The 23,338-nt window shown below is 47.0% G+C and overlaps 1 protein-coding gene across 1 annotated transcript; it reads left to right on the forward strand.

Annotated features, from left to right (window-relative positions):
* The first annotated feature begins 7,928 nt into the window (after positions 1 to 7,928).
* Positions 7,929 to 22,946, forward strand: LOC118796071 (divergent protein kinase domain 2A). Its single transcript, XM_036554902.1, has 3 exons — positions 7,929 to 8,624; positions 17,147 to 17,450; positions 20,941 to 22,946. The coding sequence occupies exons 1-3, from the start codon at positions 7,971 to 7,973 to the stop codon at positions 21,270 to 21,272; spliced, it is 1,290 nt and encodes a 429-aa protein (XP_036410795.1). The 5' UTR covers positions 7,929 to 7,970; the 3' UTR covers positions 21,273 to 22,946.
* Positions 22,947 to 23,338: the final 392 nt, after the last annotated feature.

Below are 23,338 nucleotides of genomic sequence, written 5' to 3' on the forward strand. Positions count from 1 at the left end.
GAAATAAATAAACTAAACCATCAGGTTTTGCGACTAAATCATATAAAACATACTTATGCTAAAAACTAAAAGTATTTTTAGTGGTAAAATCATTTTTGTTTTGCGTGGCGTTGAGGCATCTATTTCAACAATAACAATACAGACTTTGGCCAGGGACTAGTGTGGGGTCAAATTCAGATTTGAGAGTAGGGCTTTAAGGGTTCGTGTTGGTTCGCAAGCAGTGCATTAAGCTTTGATTTGTTATTTTGTACGATTCAAAAGTGTTCGGTCTTCCAAAGCTCACGAATGTGCCTTAAAAATCTGATGAAATATTCATGCGGCTCAATCCATATTCCCCCCTCTCTCAGAGATGGCACTATTTTTGAGGAATGGGCCTTCCTTTGCTTGGGAAACTGTCCAATTTCGCTGTCGTCTGCCCCCGGCTCCGCTCCAGCTTCCCTCCTCCGGGATGGAACCGCGTGCTTGCGCAGTCGTCAGACTTACATTGAACCGAGTTTGGGGGGGTGCACTTAAGAAACCGGGATATTTCCATCCCATATTCTGTCGCCTTTAACCCGACTATATGAAGTAGACTTGTGGTTTTCCCATTTGGTCGTGTATAACATAAAAAAATACCGGTGCTCATTGTCACAGTCAACAATGAGTTGGAAAGTGAACTTGGAAACTACACGAATACTCTCATAAGCATTTAAACAATTAAATGCACATGCTCTTTTAAACTGGCCGACTAGTTGTGTATTCAGGCATCAACTCTATAGGCTATATATTCTGTTACCGAATTTAACACCTTCTAATCCAATATATTCCTCCAACGACTGCGTGTACGGCTCATATTAAGCGTGCAGCTACCGTTTATAGCAGTTGAAAAACATCTTAAGACTATGAGGTTGATGTCTCTATTTGATGCACAAATGAAAGCGTCAATGTTAGTGGAACGTGATAACAATTCCTGTATATGTCATTCTGAAATCTTTTGTGTGCCCGCAACGAAATGTGCTATATTGCGCTCTGCTCACTTTCGCTCCGCTGAAACTACACAGAATACCACGGAAAAACAGACAAGGATCTATGCATTGGCTGCTGTGCACTGTTGACATAAAAGAAGTTCAAAAAGGCATATATTTCTGCCGTAAAATATACGCATTATTCCAATCTGCAATTTCAGACCCACAGATGCCCCATGCACTGCTCGAAATTCAAGCATTAGCTTATTTTGTAAAGAGAGGCGGAGTTGTAGCCCTACCGTGGCTAAAACGGTCGCTTGGAAACCAGTACAGTAAATGGAGGAAGAGAGTCGTAAATACCATTCGAGTACTGTTGAAAAAGTCGGAGAGAATCCATTGTGGTGCCTGAGCGATTCAGAGCAGCAAGCCGGAGTGAGACGAGGACGGAAAATGATTTCACCCCGAAGGATTGCCTCGAAAAGGAGTAAAGAAATTGAGTGCTAATGCACAAGTATTTCTATTAAAAAGGACCACAGCGACAATTCGGTTACATCTGGTGGAGGAGGAGTTAACAACAGAGGCTGCAAATGTCGATTTCACAGGAAACGGGTTTTTAATTGGAGGCTTTTGAGTTTTTGCGAGGATTTGCACCAGGGTATGGATACTGTATCGATAATTTATTCTTGAGAAATAATGTACCATATGTATTCTTGCTAAAAAAGTTACGCTCTGTCCAAAGAGCTCTAGTTATTCGCAGTGTGGAGAATACACATCGTATAACTTTGCACAGATTACAACTAGCTGTAGGTGAAGCGTACTCCAAGACGGGCATCGTCAGCGGAGTGAAGTCGAATGTTATTAGATAGCAAGCTGCTAGCTAACGAGTTGACAAGTAAAGCTCCGGTTTCGTTAATCGTGGTTTACCGCATGACTAGCATACACCACAAAACATTATGTTTAAATATAACTTCTGTCTCAGATGTCAAGTCAGTAGAGGTTAGGTAAGATACCTGATGCTTGTACGTTAAAACTGTCAGTGGACTCGAATCCTTTGCGAAATAACCGTGATCTAAAACCTATTGTTCTCCACAAGACAGACTGAAAATGCGTTTGAGGTTATTGTGTGGGTTTTTATCAAAAGACAACGTTACGGGTTAGCAGCTCAGATTGAGTCAGACGTAGCCTATAGATTGTCAGGTATCGAAGTAAATTCGTAAAAACCTATCCCAGTGAACCTTTGAACCAGCTTTGTTGTTAAATTTGTGTTAAATTTGTTTCATTTTAGTTCTGAGTTACGTGCTTCTTTGGTTCGCCGATCAATTGCTGTGCGTGTCTTTTTCAAACCTTCAGTGCGGCTGGTCATTAAGAAGAAGGAAACGTTGTTACCTGTAAATGTATAAAGATCAGGGCAGACTGAATCCTAAGCCTACATGTAGTTTAAAAGCGCATGTCTCCACTCCCTCTTTCCATTCAATTTGGAAGAGGCCGGCCAAAGCAATGTTGAGCTTTTGGAGTTTTTTCGCAACCGGTCTCAGACCATGGCAAAATAGCATTTGGCTAGATAGAGAAAAAGACAATACACAATCACAGTAGAAGTTTATTTTTGCGCTTCTGGCTGATAAGTGAGAAAGATTTGTTTGCACGTTTATAAGGGGACTCTGCTCAGTTTTAAATATTTCACAATATATTTAGGTCATCTGTGTTGAGAAATCGATCACTGAAGTTTCAGTTGTCGTTAACGTTACATCCGGAACAGCAGTCCTTTGGAACAAGACTGATCGCCAAGATCTGGTAACGGCAAAGCGCATGTAATTTAAAAAGCATCGTTATAATGAAGAGGTTCCTTAAGTGTCATACCAAGCGCTGGAATATCTTTCACGGCCAGATACTCAACCATGTCCGGTCCGATCATAGTAGATCTTTGTCATTTTCACAAGTAGTTACAGCTCTTTTCCTCTGGGACTGAAATGAACGATCAATAACACTGGCAAACTTTGAAAGCAGCCTATTTCGTCGCTGATGTAGTAAAAAAATACACACAAAACTCATCCAAATCACATTCTGACGGATTCAGCCTCGCGGGTGTCCCACACAGACCACGCCGTAAAGTTTGTTTTTATTCTCCTATTGTTATTTTTGCAAATCCATACTTGAATACGATTTATTTTTCTTGACAACCTTATAGCTGATGATAGTTTAAGCGAGCTGATGTTGTACAAGGTTAATTTAGATCTCATTTCCGCATAAGATTAAATAAAGGTTTATTTTCTAACGTATGGGTGTCCGGGGAAATGATTGTGTGCTTTTAATTGCCTGTAATTCTCTTCCCAAACGAAATGGTCCACTTGTAGCGTGACCATTAACGGCAACAGCGACACCAAGTAGAGCTGCGCTTCAAAGTTCGCTGTGAAGAGTTCTTTACGAACCAAGCTTTTAAAGGCTCTGCTAGTGCCGTTCATTCGGTACTTGTGTGTGCTTGAATGGTGCTGAAATACACCTGGAAGATAGGTTTGCGATTTCCCAGGAACTAGTCGTCTCTGAGGCATACTTTTGTGAGTTGTAGTGGTTTACTGCTATCGATAGCTCACTGATTGGAATACCCACGTATGATTATTTACTGCAAATTGCAGTCATGCAATATTTATTTCGCTTTGATTTACAGCCGTACTCTAACAATAAACGGTACAATGCGGTATTCAGTTAACTGTCGAAGAACTGGTTCTGCTGTTGCTGGTGTAATGGCATCTCAAAAATAAAGTCATAGATGCAAAGCATATTCGATCCGAGGGAATTGCGTATGTGTATGCTCCCTGTTCTCTCAATGTAAATGACCTCTCTGTCAACTCTGGAATTCATGAGGAGGTGTGCGCTGACGCTCTGCCGTTTGTTTGGACATGTTAATAAACGAGCGCGACGCTGTGGAATGTCAATTAGCTTTCTCGGTGGTGCCGCTCGCATACAGTCATAATGAAAATCATTTGAGGGACGCCGCTGTGACTTGTGAAGCCGGCCTGTTGTATTCAGTTATACCTTAACAAATGAGATTTCCTCGAGGACTTGGATTCAGCCATACACCGCCTATGTGGGTCATGATGGCCTAGAAACGGCCTCTCTCACATTCACTGAAGAGCTCCAGTCCTAAGGTGCAACGGGATATATTTTTTAAAGCCATTAATCCCTTCAGCGCGCAGCAAATGTTTCCAAATATCAAATGTTTCGCAAGAAAATAATTTAAATCTGTAAGGCTAAAATGTAATTATTATTTTAGGAATGGGCTTGCAGGGAGAAAGAGTAAACCGGTGTTTTATCTTGAGCGAGTAGCAAATTAAAGTTTATTCATATTTACATTTAAATGACAAAACTTTGGACGAGGCGCAAAACAAACGGAAAACGAATTTTTCACGGGGTCGGGGCTAATAGGTGTTTACATTTTGATTCCTAAGTTCTATCCTGCATGCGTAGCATCCTCAGTGGCAGTCTTTAAATCATCCTTGGTCGCCTGGTTGCTGAACGCTTAGGCTGACTAAATAATATTGACTCCTGCGGGTGAACACCATGACAGCTGTGGTTTTTAATTTTTTCTTCCTGAATTTCAGCGAGGCCATGGGTAATGTGTAACCATGTGCATCGTCTGCTGCTGGATTTCTCTTCATTTGTTTATTTTATTTTGTGTGTGAGGGTAGCTTTGTCACTGGACTTCTCTTTATGCAAATATGTCTTGACTTACTGGCAATGCATTCTGTCACAGACATGCGCAATCACAAATACATGAAAGCAGCAATAATGTAGCATTTTGTTCTTCTAACTAGCCTTCTGCTAGTTGTATTGTCTTATTGATAAGGGATAAAGCTCCCCTTTCACCCAGCCACATAGTATGTGGTACCTTGAAGTAGATCCAATCTTTTATTGCAGAGTCAGGCAGAATCTTAAATGAGACACAAACTGATAGGACATAGGGATGGAGAGCAATCCAGTCATGAGCCGAAAAGTTCCTCGCTTTCTAGACTTTTATGGGACATTCAATGCCGGGCCATACTGTGCTTAATAGTTTACCTGAGTCAGTTTGCAGGTATATTCTCATGTCATGTCTTGACTCAGGTGATGGTGTGACAGGCTAAATTATTCATCCTTATGTAACCACTTCAATGAACTACTCTGGAATTAGTCCATGTTGACATTCTGTCCCATCATGCACTTTAATCTGGCACTCTTGGATGAGATCCGTGGAGAGAAGAATCACGGGTTTTTGCCACATAGTATGATTGGTAATGCTACAGCTTGCTTTTCCACCGCAGCAAGGTAGTGCTAGTCCAGGTGTTTGGGGGAGGGGTGGGGGCTGGGTCAGAAAAGGAAACCTCCAGTAGGAAGATATCCATTCCATTGTTTTTGGGCTGGTTCTACCCTGAGGAGCTGGTTTCCACGGGCTGTGGAGGTCGTTTTAAAACACAAGGCTATGTGTGTGGTGATGTTTAAACCCAATTTGCACTGTGACATGGGATATTGCCTGATGGAAGAGTTCTACATTTGCCGTGGCTGCTGTACCGTAATGGCTGCCGTGTTGGTATTTAATCACTGCAAAGGTCAGAAAGGTCATTTTATAGCCATTTATCACTCTCTTACCCCTTGATGTCTGATGTCATCCTTTCCATGAGGGATGGAGCTCTGCATGATTGCACTGTGAAACCAATCTCGTCACTGATTGATTCTACAGGGATCTCATCTTTCTGAAGGCAATAGGAACACAATACAATACCGAATCAGATATCCGATCTGAGTAGTCGTGTTGAAGCTGATATGTATGGGCTCTTCGCTTGAGTATCCTGATCGATTTAGATGTGTACTAGACCCATCATACATCCGTGAGTATTCATATGGAGTGTGAGAACGACAAGGAAATCTAGCAAATCATGACTCGTGACTGCTGAACGGGCCTCCTCTGGGTGTGGTGGAGTCAGGCTGGCGGCTTGTCTCAGCTTGTCTGGCTCACCTGCTTTGAAAAGCTGGTTGAAGCTGGTCTGCGTTTGGGGTTGAGCGGCGAGGGTGTGCTTCGTGTGGCTGATTCCTCTGAATGCTAAAACCTGAACCGCCACCCTTCGGTTGGCTCTGATGCGTGATGAGTGTTTCTGTCGTTTGACTGACGCCTGTGGAGTAGGCTGTCATCCTCAGGGAATGACGTGTCTTCTCCAGTCATTCTGACCTCAAGTAGGGGAGGGCTGGTCTCTACAGTCCTCACACTTTGTGGTTTTTTTCCGTAATCTTAAATGACAGTCTTTGCTTTATTGTTTTTAATATGTTGAGCTCACTTCTGCAACCACAGAACTTGCAGTGTTTATATATGTGAAAAGTCCATCAGTCAGCATTAAGGGCAAGATGTGAATTGGCAGGATTATAAAGCCCTTTTGGAGGTTTTAGATCCTAGGCCCCATCAGTTCGCCTCACAAACCTCAAGCTGGGGTACTTTCCCCTGTCAAGTTTCCCTGAACATATTCAGTGTTTAGATCATCCACCTGAAACTGATCCCATTTAACAACAGATTCATAAATCTTTTTAAGCTTCGAAGTTTCTGATAAGGATCACTTAGAAGTTCGTAAAATGAAGCATTGCTGGATCTTATTAAGCTATTTTAGCATTTGTGGAGACAAAATGAGATGTCAGGCAGTTGTGGGAAAGGTATTGTGATGTCCAGTGTTTATGTGTTGCTGAGAACCCTGTTATGGCACACCTCCAGATGTCTTTATGGTTGCTTGTCACTTCATCAATTAGTATGCTCGATGAAAGTTAATTGTGAAGAGCAGAGATTAGGATTGTCAATGAGTTTCTTTTTATGTATTGATTCAGCAGAGGCAGCCAAGTTTAAGAAGTACATTTAAGCAAGCATTGCTATGAATGTCATTTATTGTCAGTAGTAATTTATTCATTTTCACATACGGTGCTAATTTTGGATGGATGAAGTGCGAAGATTTTGAACTCCGGCATTTAAAAGGGTCAGTGACTCAGAAATCGAATCCTCACTTTTTCGAGTTGTGGAACTCTTTTTGACGCAGACATGCTCAGTAATGTCAAAGTTGAATGTCATTCACGCACCTTGTATATTCAGTGTCAGATCTATTAAGTTGCTCATTTGAATGTCTCTCTTTTCCCATCCAACCGGTGTCACATCTGGTCTGAAGGAAGTAAGTTAATGCATGCACATGAACATTATATAGACTTCCAGTCTGTGAATAGATTGTGATATTTTTCTACTCTGTTTGCATGAGCAAACAGCGGTTGAGGTTATGCGTGATCAAAGGTAAAATTGCATTTGGCGGGGCGACGTTTCGCACAGTCTTGAAACAACAAAAGACAGGGTAATGCACCTCAGAATAGCAACGACTCTGTTTACATTTACACATGAGTTATTTCCAGCCAAGACTGTTCATTCAGAATGAATAATCCAAGTCAATCAGGTGTCCGTCAGTGTGTGTTTCGCAAGACGAGCCGTTTCCAGCGGAAGCCTGGTAGACATACAGAGATTGTTTTTGGAACGTGACTCGTCTCGTTCCAGCTCAAAGTTATGCACGTCCTGTAAAACTTGTAGAATAGATGTACATGCCACTTCGACTCCTGATGTTTGCCGTTCTTTATTTTTAGATCATTGCTCCGGAGGTGCAGTGAGCCTGAAGCATTCAATCATCTGTGAATGTGATGAAACTGTCATACTTTGCGATACAAGGAATTTCTGAAGTTTGGCCACCCGTTTCAGTCTGTTTAATTTTTTGTTCCTTTTAGGTGGGTGTTTCATGTGGCAGGCTGGCGGAGAGCTGGAGAAGATGGGACGCTGGGGTCTTGGCACATTTGGCAGCAGGGGGCCTCTGTGGCTCCACCCACACGGAGGCCTGTAGAGGATGAGAAACCAATCGAATATGAGGAAACAGTGACCGCCTCCCCCTCCCCCCTCTACCCCTCCCCCCCACCCCTTCTCTGGTCAGACTTTACAATCCCACCCCCCGCCCCCTCCCCCAACACGCCTGCGTGTTATGCGAGGACATGCTGCGCTTCCTCTCTCTCAAATTCGGGCGCCTGTACCGGTGCCTGAAGTTCCTGCTGGTGCTGGGCCTGTTCGTCGTGCTGCTGGTGAACACGCACAGCCTGTTCGCCTCCTTCCAGCGGAACGAGCTCACCGACCGCCGCTTCATCGGCCTCAACAAGTGCCCGGCGTGCTTCGGCACCAGCTGGTGCCGCAAGTTCATGAACGGGCAGGTCTCCTTCGAGACGTGGGGCCGCCTGCGCTTCCTGGACTTCTTCAACGTCAAGAACGTGCATTTCGCGCAGTACGGCGAGCCGCGGGAGGGGACGCGGCGGATCGTCCTCAAGCGGCTGGGCTCCAACCAGGAGCTGGCCGAAATCGACCAGAAGATCTGCAAGCGGGCCACGGGGCGGCCCCGCTGCGACCTGGTGCAGGCCGCCTACAAGACTGAGTTCGCCCGCCTCAACGGCGACGTGCGGCTGCTCACGCCGGAGGTGGTGGAGGGCTGGTCGGACCTGGTGCACTGCCCCTCCCAGAGGCTGCTGGACCGCGTGGTGAGGAGGTACGCCGAGACCAAGGACTCCGGGAGCTTCCTGCTCAAGAACCTCAAGGACACGGAGAGGATGCAGCTGCTGATGACCCTGGCCTTCAACCCGGAACCCCTGGTGCTCCAGGTACGACCCGCGCGCCGACAGGTCGCCTCTCTCCTGGCTGCTGTGGTTCGACGGATGTGTGGGCTAAGCCTGATCCAGCAGCAGTAGTGTTAAAAGCGAGATCCTACTTTTGAGGGCTCCATCCATTTGTGCCCAAAACTCTGTGTGTGCGTGTGCGTGTGCGTGTGCGTGTGCGTGTGCGTGTGCGTGTGCGTTTGCGTGTGCGCGTGCGCATAGGTGATAGATAGGTAGGGGTAGTCCTGACCTATATAGAGCTTTTAAATATGACCTACACCTTTCATTTGATGCTCTTTGTTTTCCGTTTTATGCCTTATTTCATTGCTAGTCTTACAGAGGCCCAGAAAATTTTCATTCTTACTACATTTTATGCCTGAATCATCCATTATAAATAAAATAGAACCTGTTGGTTGAGTGCTTTGCAAATAAGCCTCACCCAGACACGGTTATAGGGTGTGATTCACCTCTTCACCCAACCTTTTGTGCACAATGGGCGGTATCTGCTAAGCAGGAGGCTGCTCAGTCCACTTCAAGGACGACAGTTGCACAAGGAGTGCTGCATTTGTAAAGGTTTATGTGCCAGTGTCTCATAAGCAGTGGGGTTTAGTGAGCAACGCTGAATTTTAACAATGTATTTATGCCACTCTTAATAATTGAAGATCAGCATCTGTTAATGGACACTGGGAATAAGACTCTAGTCTGTGGCTCAGCCACGAGATCTGAGGAATCCTTTGGAAATTAGCCGCGAGCTAGTTAGGATGCACTACATTTCCAGAAAAAAAAAAAGTTTCTTTTATGTAATTCCAGTTAATTTCACCTCAGTTCAACCTACGCAGTTTAACTTGCGACACCTTCATTTTGAGATCCAAATGCAGCCAGCGCTTGAAGCGTGGGTTCTGATGAGGCGTTGCATTCATGCGTTTGCCTCCACCTCGCAGGACTCCACATGTAATATCAAGGCCTAATTCACCAGCTCTAGGATTGATCCAGAATCGACAGATGCTCTCAGATCCCGTTCGGAATTGACCTCCACTCCAGAGAGGGTTAGAGCAACAAAGGCGAGCCGCGTCTGCGGAGGTGTCCGATATCCCTCTCCGCCTCCCATCGTTCAATCTGGCCTGCACGCCCTCGGGCGATTTGGGAGACAAAGGCCCGATCGACCCCGCTGAGGGGTGATGTATGAAATGTGAATGACCATGTGGGCTATCCCCTCCTCTGTGGTGAGTGCAGTAATTCCATCAGCATTAAATGTCAGTTTTAGCTTAAGACACTGATGTATGACCTTGCCGTTGGTCCTGTTTTTTTTTTCTCAATTTAAATTTTTCTTTTACAACTGTGAAAAAAAATAATAATAAGGTAGAATTTTGGGAAGTATAGGTTCCCCCCCGCCAAGCGTCTTTTTTCAATGAACGAGGCTTGCATTAGGCTGTGAGCAATTCATCTTGCCTGAGGAAACAGAACTCTGAGGTAATACTATTTGCCAAGAGGCGGTGTTTAAGGTTACAAGTCTCTTGTCTTATTTTACTTAAATAACCCCTCTCTGGACCACCGCTGTGATGGGCTCTTTTCACAAGTCGAAATAAACTGAGCTGCTCAAACAGTCTCAAATTCGTTTCGCTCGGTGCCTCACGCTGTGCTAATACACTGACGGCATCGGAAAAATGTTCATGCTCTTTTTTCCTCTTTCTGGTTTGGCCTGCTTCGGCAGCCTCCAACGCAGGTCTGGAATTCTGCGCGCTCGCCATCTGAAGCCAAACTGGCGGCCCTGCATTTGAGTGGGAAACCGGAGCTGCTTTGTCAGTGGGCAAACAATTCCTTGTGTTGTTCCACTCTTGGCCGACAACCGCGTTACTATGCGCTCCGCGGAATTGAAGGACACTCCGTCTACTTTGGAGTCACGTGGAAAGCTCTGGAACACAATTTAGCTTTGGGCTGTAAATATTTTTGCAAGGAGGGGGGGGGGAGAAGAAGACAGAACAAGGGAATCCTTGTGCAGCGTTAACTCTCAATGTAATACGTTTTTACTGGCTCGTCTTTGAGTACACAGAAACGAGGTCTGGGCTAAATCCGGTCCTTTAATGTGTCTGTAGCAATTTCTCATTTTCCTCTCCTTTTTAAAAAACAAAAACTGGAACATTTTTATAAGACCTCGTTAACTGCCCTTAATGGGTCTGGCCAATAATTTTCAAGTCCATTAGAGCATAGTTACTAATGAGTGAGACAGGTGGGATGTGTCGGTGAAAGCAGCGTTAACCTCCTACTGATGATGGCAGAGGTTTGTGGGGACGTTTCTTCTCTCCCATTGAGTTTATCATGAGAAACAATTAATAAAGCCACCCAGAGTCCCGCCATTATGCAAGTTTCAAACAAGGGTAAATTCAGGATCTTTTTTTACCGCACATCTGTGGCTGCTTTTAGTTCTTTTTCTTTAGCAATGCTGTGGTTTTCAGTATCTAAAGTACATATCGGCTGACTTTTGAACAAACAAAAGGAGAACTTCATGTCTTTAAAGTGCACTCAGGCTGTGCAGTTTCTTAAATCGTAAATATTGTCCACCTCCCTTGGTTCAGTCAAATCGATGTTGTTTGATTTGGCATTCTTAATATAGGAAAGCACATATTTGATGGAAACAACACAAGTTATAGTCTATAAGGAATAGCACTGATGCTTTGATAACAGAAGAGAAATTGCCTAGAGTGATAGTAGTGGAGTCGGCGAACTGTGATGAAATGGTAAGGCAGAGAGAGCTCCTCCAGAGCCCGTAATGGAGTGCCTTACGGCTACAGCGCACATAGCATAGCGGTCACATGGGCATTTACAGCGTATGAGGGATCGCATAAATGATTTGCCCTTCAGAGGATGAAACGCCGCCGAAAGTCATGCATTAGCGAGTAAAGTCAAAAGTGGAAAATTTCTACACGGTCCCTTGAGCAAACGCGGCGTCCGTTGCGGTAAAGCGAGCTAACTTGAAAAGAGGCCGATCTGCAACAGATGCGCTCAATTCGTGATGTTATCGGGTATGCGCAGCCGAAGCGCAGGGAAGGAGGCACGGGCTCTGGACTTTAGTGCCTGCTTTCCCCAGCCTCTGCTCAGCAAAGGACTTCAAGCAGTTGCGCATTACTGCTGAGTGCAAAATCGAGCAAGCGACCCTCGCGGGATGTTTTTAGCCCTCAGCCAGTCACTTTTATGATGTGGCCTGTGGCCACTTGTTTTCCTGTTTTTTTTTTTTGGATTTCCATACATATTCCGCTAAAATGAGTGCAGCAGGCAGCGCATTCATTTGAAAATGTAGCCAGCCTCATATAGTACCAGTGGGCTTTGAAAGCAAGTGCGGAGTTCTCTTGCGGGGGAGGTCTGCAGATGATTTTAAGATTATCTCTTGGCGTGTTGGGAGGTTTCAGATGGAACCTTTTCAATTCAAATTCTCTCTGTTCCACCCCACTTGACGCGGCCAAGCAAACACTCTCCCCAGGTTTTTCTCACAGAGCCCCTCTTGGATGTTCTGAAGGGGGCCTTTGTTTTCGGGCGGAAGCCCGCTGGTGAGACCCGTTCCTCCCCTCCCGGTGGCAGGATCGCCCCGCTCGCCTCGGCCCAAAGCCTGCTGGGAACGCTGCCTGCGGGAAACGGGGCCGGGGGAGGGAGGGGCTTCCCCCCCAGACGCTCCCTGATCGGCTCGGCCCCGCATACACGGCAGCTGTGTTTGGTTAGGTGAATGCCTGCGCCCACTCTGGCAGGGACGCCACGGGACGCTGTCACCCCCATTTGTCTCCCAAGGCATGATTGCACAACAGCAGCAACAAAGGCTGTGGCCCACACTCGCACCAACTGCGCTGCGTTTTGTCTGAGTTCAAGCAAGTCTGTTATTTGTTTTTATGTTTATCTCTTTTTTTTGTGTTTGTTTAGGTAGTTGCACAATGTACAATGAGTCTGGCGATCACAGAAATCAAAGGGCAGACATTATTCAAATAACACGATGTGTACATTTTAGGTCAAATCTTAGGATGAAGGGTATGTCTCACACTGCTTCAGCCCATCCGCTCCTATTTAAAAAGTAATTGGTGCGGTTTGGAGCAGTTTTGTGCCTCCTCCTCTAACAGCCGGTGGTTCGGTGGCCTCCCCGATTGCAGAGTCTGTGTACAAATTGCAGGCCGGGGGTCAGGCACCAGATGGAGTTCTGGGTACTGAGGAGAACAGATAGCAGGGTGTACCCCTGGAGAGGCGACACACCCGCTCTTTCCCTCCTGCTGTCAGAAGATTCCGCCGATTCCTCCAGCCCGTTTTACCAACCCGATTTTCCACACGGGGGGGGGGGGGGGGGGGGGGGGAATTTTGCTCATGAAGCCCGTGCCTCTGACTGATGACCCAAGTTGCTGACGTGTCCAAGCGGAAAGATGAAGTCGTTAATGTGACTTTAACCACTAGTCCATTTGGAACGTCCACCAGCAAGATGTTACAAGGCTATGACACAAGCAAAGCGTGTTTTCTGGTTCTCACAGCTCCCCCTCCCATGTTCTCTGCAGGGGTGGCTGTTTGTACATCTGCTACACTGTGCTGTGGGCAGGCCTGTTACGGGACTCTGCCTAGAAGAGAGCTGGGTTTTCCCCCCGGGCCCCGGCGCACACTCAGGTCCGACTGCTTAAATTTTAATGGACTGGAAAATACCAGACGGGGCACTGATCTGGGGTCAGTGCAGAAGTTCAAAATAAAGGCCAAGTGCTTGGGGTGGAACATTGCCAGAGGGGCCTCAGCACCTCTCTGCTCAGCTGGCTCTCAAACAGCCCCCCCCCCCCCCAAGCTCTGAAATGCATCTTTAGAATCGATTAGCGGCTCACCCTGCTGCGTCGCTACTCCACGCTTCTTCGCCAACGACCTGGCGCTAATTTACGGTCTCGTTAGCTTCCTCTGCGCAGGGGTGGGGTGTTACACCTGGTGTGCCAGCTGCCAAACTCGTGCGGGGACATGTCGTCTGCGGAGCCAAGGAGAAGGGGGGGAAGTGAGGGTGGGGTGGGGAGGTTTTGCGGGGCAGGCTGCTCCTCGGATTTCACTGCGCCCCGGCCAAGCCTGTGCTTTTGTGGCGTTGCTGGGGGGAGGCAGGATGGCTTTTCGAGGTCGCTACTCCCGGACGGACGGTGGCTTTGCAGCACGGCGTGCAGCAGCTGCCGCTCCGCCCCCCGGGGACGGCCGTGGGGCCCGCGGGATTCCGCCACACGTGGCCCGCCGCACCTGCGGTGTCGGGTTTCCAGCCCACGCCTGGTCAGCAGATAGTAGAACGCAGCTGCCAGTCGCTCGCTGACCAAGCTTATGATTTATTACTGTTATTCTTATTATTGCTATCATTATTTTCATTCGTACCACTGTATTATCCAATCAGATTAACTTATTACTGTTTCTTGTATTAGCAGGCTCCCTAATCCAGGACAGCTTGCAGAGCTTACATTTCGCACTTTCCATTTAAACAGCTGGGAGTTGCATTTAAGCAACTGCAATGATTTAGAGCCTTACCTTACTCCAGGCTACAGGAACAGAACCTATAATCTTCTGGTTTCAGGCCCAGCATGCTAAACACCGCACCACTCAGCCGTATATCTGTTGGCTGTCTGAGCGGTTGTTTCTGTGTCATTGACTGTATTATGAGATCTGACTCAAGTAGGTGTGAAAGGTGGAGGAAATGGAATGAGAAATGGCAGCAAGCAGCCTTATCTCTTCAATTTTCAGAGATGAAAAAAAATTTGGAGATGAAAGAAATAATGGGGCGATCGTTTCCTACTGCACAGTCTAGAAGACTAAGATGCACCCCATCTTTAAAGGCATGCTTTGGATGAACCCCCAGCCCCCCCTTACCCGAATGTCACCATCTGGGGAGCGGCCACATCCAAGGACAACATGAACCAGGGAGAACAAGGAGCCAATTGTTTGTGACAGAGAGAAACATTCCGCCGATTATGTGACCGGGGGGGTTCCAGGGTTTCGCTCTGAAATCTCCTTCTGAAAGACGCAGTCTTCGAGGAGGGGTGAAGTAATGGGCTCAGCGTAGTGCCACCCCGACCCCCACCCCCACCCCCACCCCACCTTAGAGCTCAGGAAACCAGTCTTGTACCAGAATCTTCACTTTCTGGTTGCACCAAACGAGGAAAACTAGAATTTGACCTTCAGCTTTTTAACTTTATCTGCTGCATTAGTCTCTCCCTCTGAGCATTAAGGACATTTGAAGGATTAGGATCGAAGGTCGTTTCATGATTTGAGACTTGGGTGTAAGGCGATAGCACTGAGCAGTGGTTAGCTGAACCAGGCCTATGACTGGAAGGCCACAGGTTAACATTGCAGCTGGGTCGCTGTTGTTGTATCCTTAAAGCAAGTTGAAATATCACAAATTCTAGCCCAATCTGCTGAGCTATCCAAATGGGTCATGTGTGGGAAAACTAACAGTAAAGATAAATGACAGAATATAAATTAACACTTGTTCTGAGCAAAGTTTTTTTCACCTTGAACTGCAAGACCACTTTGTAGCATCTTCTGTGACGAACACAGGCCAGAAATTTGCCAGTTCTCGTTTAGCCTGGTCTTCTTCAAACATAAGAGATATCTCAAACAATTTTTAAACAGTAATCACTATTTCTTCATGTAAACATATAAGTAAACCTAAATATAATCAGATGTTGGAATAGCCAGCTTGTCAGCGGAGGCCGAGATGGTATCATTTAGATGAAACTTGCAGTGTTATCCATAATCATATACTATAACCAAGTAATTATGCAGGTTACTTCTATACCTGTGTTGCAGCAGATTTTAAGTGGTAGTGGGGGGATTATGCTCGCTGTCTGTGTTACAACACACAAAAAGTGTTGATTGATGCTGTTTCTGTCAGAACCGTGGGTTTAATGTGGGAACTGGCCGAGAGTGGAGTCTCAAATGACAGGCTGTTACAGACAGATATTGACATCGGCTCTATCATGCTGCCAGGCCTGGCCTGAAGAGCTAAATTGCTTGACTTTTTTGTACCTGCAGTGATTCTTTTTTTTTTTTTTTAAAGTCCTTTGAATTTCAAATGCAGAATGAGACAACTCGAAGTTAACGTCCTGTGTTGAAAAAAGAGCTGTTGTTACAACAGAGCGGTATTATCCAAACTGTTGCTCTGATGAACTGTGAGGACTGGGCCGACCTCTGCTGCTGGATTTCTGTCTGAAGGAGGAAATGGGGCCAGGCATTGTGTTCCTTTCATTGTTTAGTCTCCCTTCAGTGACATGTGCAGTAAGGAGCCTGTCAGGCCTGAGTGGTTTTTAGAGAGCTTACAGCGATTGCTGTGGCGTGAAGCAGCTGATGTACTAATGCAATCCCTGGACACAGCGCCGGGCTGTTGCAGGGCCATTACCCACAATCCATCTCTCTTGATGCTGAGTGCTTAGCAGAGAGGCAGTGGGTGCCCTTATTAAAGTCTCTGGTCTGACTCTGCGGGAGACTCAGCCCACAGCCCCCCCGAGGCAGTTTGTCTAACTGCCGGCCCGCTGCAGCCCTGACATGTGGGAAAGCTCCCGATATCCTGCCACATATAGTCCCGGTTCTGATATCCTGCTGCACACAGTCCCTGGCCTGATATCCTACTGCACATGATTCTGTTCCAGATATCCTACCACACACTGTCCCTGTCCAGATCTGGTACCGCACATGGTTCTGGTCTTGGAGACACCCTCAGATGAATCACAGGGAGACTGAGGCAATTAACTGCTCCGTCCATGCATATTAAATCACACTTTTTGTGCTCCTCTGGGGGTGGGATTGGTGTCCAGTCTCTACTATTGTAAAGCATAAGGCAAATAGATTTTTTACACCATAAGCATCGCAAGTGCTTTTTTTGTCCGCCAGCACTCCATTGTTGAGGGTTTCTTTGTGACGTTCCCTCCCAGGGACGAACTGATATGCATGCTCACCCCCCCACAAGTTTCACGGCAAATGCAGTGAAAAAATAAGTCCATCACCCTAACCCATGGTGCTGAGAAAGCCGATGGCACGTCAGTGTAAACGTTTAAACAGTGCGGATTTAAATTCTCCGGTAGGTGGCTATAAGTGTGTTTGTTTTTTTAATGTTTATTAATGTCCCCCCCCTTGGTCCTTAATTGCCTTGGCTTTGCAGAAGCCCGGAATTACGGGGAGCGGTAGCATTAATGAGGCTAACGCTCCTGAGGTCTTTTGAGACCTGCTGAATTGGAGGCATGCAGCAGCTGTGCGGTGTGCTCATTTGTGGGGCGCACGCGTGTGCGGGCAGGCAGGTGGGTGTGTGGGCGTGCGGCGGGAGGCTAAAAACTCTGCACTGCCAATCAGACGTTCCCATCATGGCGTTTGTACCTGCGCTTTTTACAGTACAGTTTCAAAACCCTGTTTACAGTCAACTTGAGGCTCACTACGGCTTTTAGCAATAACGGTCACATTTTTATGACAATGATTACAGAGCCCATGGTCCTTGTCGGAGATTAATTTGTGTGAAATTAAATCCGGGGGCTCTCATATCCTTGTTGTTATTTTTCCCGCAGAGCTTTCCCTCGGACGAGGGCTGGCCGTTCGCCAAGTACCTGGGGGCATGCGGGCGGATGGTGGCAGTGAACTACGTTGGGGAGGAGCTGTGGAGCTACTACAATGCCCCCTGGGAGCAGCGGGTGGACCTGGCCCGGCAGCTCATGGACATCGCCGAGCAGCTGACCAACAACGACTTCGACTTTGCGCTCTACCTCCTGGACGTCAGCTTCGACAACTTCGCCGTGGGGCCGCGGGACGGCAAGGTCATCGTCGTGGACGCGGAAAACGTCATCGTGGCGGACAAGAGGCTGATAAGGCAGAGTAAGCATCGGTCCTCTCACTCTCAGCCGGTGAATTTCTCTCCCAGACGCAAGTGGATAGTCAGGAAACCACTTTCATTTGATTAATTTTGACTAACTCTTAACACTTAATTCAGGGATTACACCTCGGCAATTTCAATATGTGTTTCAGTATGAGACCTGCCTTCCTTATCCTGTTATCAAGTAAATAGATTACTCAAAGCAAAGCTAATTTGATTCTCAAAGATTCTTTTAATTAGCCGTTATGTTACTGCACACTGACTGACCAGCTAATGACTATGACAAGGCCATCGATTTGCTTTAGTAATTTGCAGTGCACTTTATAAAACCCACTGCTTGCAGTTTCACAATGAGGTCCAGCGTTCAGGGTATCCAGATCTCTACCAGACTGTTGAAATCCAGGCTGGGGCCGCTGCTTCTGTAACCCCTGAGTGAGGTGAAATTGCTCCAGTAAATATTCAGGTGTGCGAGCTGAGAACGCAATGTAGCTGTTAAGCATCAGCCAAGACGGAGGCTGTTTGGTGAACAAGCAGAAACGGCAGTTCAGGAAGAGACCACACAGATCGTGTTGACCGATCTAAATGGAAATGACAAAAGCTACCGGCGTACCTTTTTGTTTGGGGGGGAAAAAAAAGTAAGAGGGGGCGCAGCTGTGGCAGGTTGAAATTAGGCTGGCTGGAAACAGGAGCGCTGTTGCGGGGTGTGAGGGGGCCGGCGAAGGGGGGTGAAGTGACACAGACTGATGCGTTGGCAGCCGTACAAGGCCCCCTGACCGGGTGAGCAGATGGGCTCAAACGCGCGTTTGACGTGTGACAGGTGATGTCCGCGCCAGGGAGGGACACACGTAGGCTGCAGCCTGTAACCCCCTCGACCCCCCCCCCCCCCCCCCCCCGAAACCGTCACTGAACGAGACGGCTTATGTGTCAGATGCTGCCAGAAAGCCAGCCCCCTCAGAGGCATCAAACGACATGAAGCAACCTTTTATTCCCCTTTATAACAGGCATGTGGTGGCTAGAAAGCCTGTTCCACCATTAAGGCAGCCAGGGGAAGAGGCATCTTAAAAGCACCAAAATTATCCAAAATGAGGAGAAATGGAACAGGGTTGACTGAGGTCTTCCAGATTACATTTTAAGGTTTTTTCTTCCAGATTACCTTTTTAGGTTTTTAATTGAACCTGGGAGACATTGCAGCCCAATGCTATAACATGCTGAATGGCTAACGTGGAAATGCATTACCGAGTGAAATGTTTACAGTGAGCTGGCTCTTGGAATTCGAGGGAGTGGCATTTTTTTTTTTTTTTTTTACCTTCGCCACGATTGGTCAGCTCACGTTGCCATGGCAAAGTAGATTGTGGCCGATAGCCGGTGACAAAGGCCAGATTGTCACAGCGTGGGGGAACAGAAGGCTGTGTGAAAATTTGCAGAAAAGTTCTCTTTGCTTCTGTCATTCACATAACCAGACTATTGTGTGTTTTGGGGATGAAACCAAGGCAAACGGTTCAGTTCCATAAAATCTGCTGCATATATGAGCAAAATATACCATTAAAACTAGTTTTAAAAAAGCTTAAAACTTTCAGAAAGGAGGCCAACTGACCTTCAGGGTGTGATTTTTTGTACCAGGAACTTTGTTTAGCAAGAGAGCACTTTTTAAGCCAAATGAGTACTTGGTTGCCCTCCTCAGACGTTTGGCGCATCTGTTGATTATGAAAACAAACTGTTGTCGAGCATCGCCGCAGTCTAACAAAGCGCCCATCAATCACAGAGAGGAGGCGCTGGAGCCACCGGCGGCTTTTTCCCTAATTGGGCGATTAGCAAGCAGGAGCTCTTTGTCAAAGGATAAAGGAACGTGATCTCTGATTCTCCTTACCGCCGCACCGGCCCTGCACCGTCAGACAGTGTCGCTGACCTCCTCCAAAGTTTTACTAATGGCCGAGGCCCTGTCTGCATCAGCGATATTGACTAAGATGTCGGGAGCTGCCAGTGACTGGGTTTTTTGGCAGCGGGACAGCGAGTCTCTGACCGAACTCGGACGGAGAGAGACCGCACCGCATTCCTGAAGCGCCGAGCCGGCCGCCGAGTTCTCAGTTCAAGAGGCTCCATCGATCTCCCGGTTAATGCGATTCGAGAGGCTTTTGCGGAATTGGACTTTCTGTTTTGTTCTCTCCTGCGAGCCCCTGTCCAAAAAAAAAAAGACAAAAAAAAAAAAACGAGACAGGAGAAGGAGCCGTCTGCGTATCAATCAGTTTAGTGGAGGGGAAAAAAAAGTCCATTACCATCCATACAAATGGATGTAAATGGGGGCCTTCTGGCCGGTCACGTTAATGTGATCAGTGCCATTCTGCTCAATGTTGAGACGTGAGTGCATCAGACTTTTTTATCTATGCATAAACGTCTTGCCTTGTACAGATAGTACTAAGGCTTTAACTATTTCAGCATGTTGAGTATACAGAACTTGGCGTATTTATTTTGTTTATTTATTATTTCCCCCATTTTTCCTTGACTACTTGCAAACAGCTCTTGAACATGACAACCTCTGTACCCAAGCTGGAGTGTAGTGCATGGCTCATGTAGTTACACAGGCAAGCCAACATGACTGCTTTTCACACTACAAGTCCCATGGTGCATCAGGAGGCAGACAGCGCAAGGAGAGCCACTCTGATGCTATCTGAGTGCCGCATAGGTGGCTGGACAACCCACCCACCCCTGCTCGCGGTGGAATAAAGCCAGTCTGCTCTACCACTGCGGTCCCCCAGTTATTGTGGGCAGATGACATTGTTTTGTACCCAGCCTGTATGCCTCTAAAACCACTAAGGAGCCCAAGCAGAGTGATTCTGTGTCTGGATATGGTTACATTAACGTTTTTCAGTACTTTTTACCCTGCACAGATATACACAGAAGTAAGAAAAAAAATCCCTTGCTGAGCAGAGAGAGAGCATATTCATCAGGCAACAATTATTACAACAGTCTGTGAAGCATTGTAAGTTTCAGGCAACTGCTTATAAAAGTAGTACAGGAACTAAATCTGCTACGGAGAAGGGACATTATTAGGCATTCTGGGTTGTTCTCTGAAAAAGTTCAACTCGGGGGAAGTGGTTTGTCGGTCAGACAGCATTACAGACGTCTACTTGAACATCTGGCAGAGCTAACCAGATGCTTTCCTTGCATTTTGCTTTACAATTGCTTTTCACTTAATCGCTCCAGAAAATTCTGGAAAAAAAATATTTCAGGCTCCTCCTGATGTATAATTGTTCAGTCATAACAGTAGAAAGAAAAAGTGATCATTTCTCAGAGAAAAGCCCTCAGGTGCAGGCTGACCATGTTCATCAGCAGTTAATGCAGTGCACAGTGTGTGGCCCTGTAATGACTTGCGATGCTCATTGGTTGCAGTCATTTGTAATCTGTGGTGAAGGCAGTAATTTTCCTCCAGCGAGTCCAGGCAGTATGAATGTCCACAGTCAAAGCTATAACCCTCCCACCTCTCCCTCTCCGCAGATAAACCGGAGAACTACGACGTCTGGTATGAGAGCCGCTTTGAGGACTGCGACAAGGAGGCGTGCCTGTCCTTCTCCAAGGACATCCTGTGCTCGCGCGTCACCGTCGACCACAACTACTACGCCGTTTGCCAGAACCTGCTGTCCAGGTACGCCACGTGGCGCGGCATCACCGGCGGCCTCCTCCACGACCCCCCCGAGGACGTGGCCAAAGACGGGCAGCTGGAGGCCCTGCTGGACGAGTGCACCCACCCCAAAAAGCGCTACGGACGCTTCCAGGCGGCCAAAGAGCTGCGCGAATACCTCACGCAGCTGAGCAATAACGTGAGGTAGTGAACGGACTGGATGGGTGCGGCGGTGGCTCCGCCCCCTTCCCTCGCTCACCCCCACAGCAGCAACGATAGACTTTTCTTTCTCGCGTCCGGAGAGTTCTGTTCTCGGTCCCCAGCACCCTCTCCCCCACCCCTTCAGTTTTCTTTGTGTTGTTTTTTTGTTCTTGTTCTGTGATAGGACAGTCAGAGGAGAGCGGCTGCAGAGTGAAAATTATCACTCCCCCCTGAAGTCCTGCTGTTAGCCAGAGGGGGCGATGTATGAAGACGAGCAGGCAGGAGGAGTGTGAAAAGGGGGGATTTCTGGAGGGTGAGTGAGAAGGGGGGGCAGGGGGGAGCCTTGATTGTTAACTGAACGGGTGCTAGGTGTATCCGTGTGCCCTGGGGGCTTGCCTCGGACTGATGTTTCTCCAAGACGCTCTCACAGCGCCAGTATTTTGTGAAAAGTACCGGGCTGTCTGGCCAGATGCACTGCGCCGTGCGAGGATGAGTTTACATCGCTGTTTACTGAGGCTGAAACAGACTCTGCTGGTGAACACCTTCTGGGTACCGTGGTACACTTTCCATCAAAGGGCAGCTGGGAAAAAGGTGTGGACATGCTGCAGCCGGCAGTGGACTGGAGGAGATTCTGTGTTACTGTAGGACAGATCCAATTAACAAACCCAAGTTTCCTTTGTCCTGCAATTTGGCAATCAAATCTTAGGAGTGGTAGTGACATAGGGAAAACGAGCATAGGAGTAGAAGATGGTGATGGAATTGTGAATGTGCATATGTTGCAAATTACTGCATATACCAAAGAATCTGGCTGGAAGTAAGACAGACCCTGGTTTTGCTCTGTAATGCCATTCTTGTTCCCCCACATAACAGAGCGTAACTGATGTGAGGGATCTCTTTTTGGACATGTAATGAAAGCCGCTTTTTCCTGGTGGATTGAGTCCTGGGGCTCCAATTCCGTGTACCCGGGGAAAAAGAAAGGCTTTCAGCCCAATTGCACACAGGCACTAAGTTCTAAGAGGCTTTCAAACACGACAGGGTTAGTCCAGTGCTCTCTGTGACTAATTCTGCATTGATTGGAGCAAGGTGTTTGAAAAGTAAACGCGTACCCCCCACAAAACACAAAAGGGCCCCCCATCCAAACAATCTCCCAAACGCTCTGTCTTGCACACGCCAGCATTTAAAATCCCATGTGTGCAAGAATGGATAAGGTCATACCAGATGCAATCCCACGCTTTTCCCTGCGCTTTATGTCCCTCGCACATTCATGGAGATCACAGCAGCATGCAAGCGCACCACACGGTTCATTCAGTTTCCCGATGGAAGTCCCGCTCCCCCCCCCCAGTTTGTATTACCCAGCAACGCACTTACACAGGGCCACTTAATATCACTCACTGATCCAGGAAGAATCAATTTCTGCTTGTCTGGAAAAGCAATAAAGCTCAATTTGATTAGATCGTTCGGAATATTCCCATTGTTCGTCCTCCTTACAGTGTCTAATTCTGCTCGCCGCCCACAGGCATGGTAGCAGAAATAGCTCCCGGTCAGATTTTTGGGGATTTGTATGTGTTAAAAGAAAAAAACTGTCTGCTTTTGTACTGTAATTGTTCATTTGAGTCTTATGTCAGCGAGGTCTGATTTTTACTGTGCCTTTCATTCAAAAGTTGTATTTGCAACTTTTAGTGGGTTGAAATATTAAAATATACAAATATATATACTTACCTGGTCTGCACAGACTTATCTTTACTCTCCTCCTTTATTCCCCTGGCCTTCAGTTTTCTGACTTATTAATTCTGCAGAAGGAAGCAGTGAGCTTAGTCGGCTGCACACAGCAGCAGACAGATTTGCAGACAGTAAAACCGTAATTAGCCGCGGTCGCAGTCGTCTTCAGACTTTTGGTTCAGAGAGCTGATTGAAGCTGGGTGGGTGGGGGATGGGGGTGAAGCTTGTTTTGAATTTGAAGAAGGCGTCTCTCTCTCTGTCCCCCTCTCTGTCTCTCTCTCTCTCTCTCTCTCTCTGTCCCCCTCTCTCTCTCTCGCTTTCTCTCTCTCTCTTTCTGTCCGTCTCTCTCTCTGT

The sequence above is a fragment of the Megalops cyprinoides genome, chromosome 20, assembly GCF_013368585.1.
Source record: "Megalops cyprinoides isolate fMegCyp1 chromosome 20, fMegCyp1.pri, whole genome shotgun sequence".
NCBI classification, from domain to species: Eukaryota; Metazoa; Chordata; class Actinopteri; order Elopiformes; family Megalopidae; genus Megalops; species Megalops cyprinoides.

What these genes read in the sequence shown, in the direction of transcription:
- LOC118796071 (XM_036554902.1), top strand. Translation starts at nt 7,971, where the DNA reads ATGCTGCGCTTCCTCTCTCTCAAATTCGGGCGCCTGTACCGGTGCCTG. An exon ending in CGGAACCCCTGGTGCTCCAG is followed by an intron (nt 8,625 to 17,146) that starts GTACGACCCGCG and finishes TTTTTCCCGCAG; the next exon opens with AGCTTTCCCTCGGACGAGGG. An exon ending in CAAGAGGCTGATAAGGCAGA is followed by an intron (nt 17,451 to 20,940) that starts GTAAGCATCGGT and finishes CCCTCTCCGCAG; the next exon opens with ATAAACCGGAGAACTACGAC.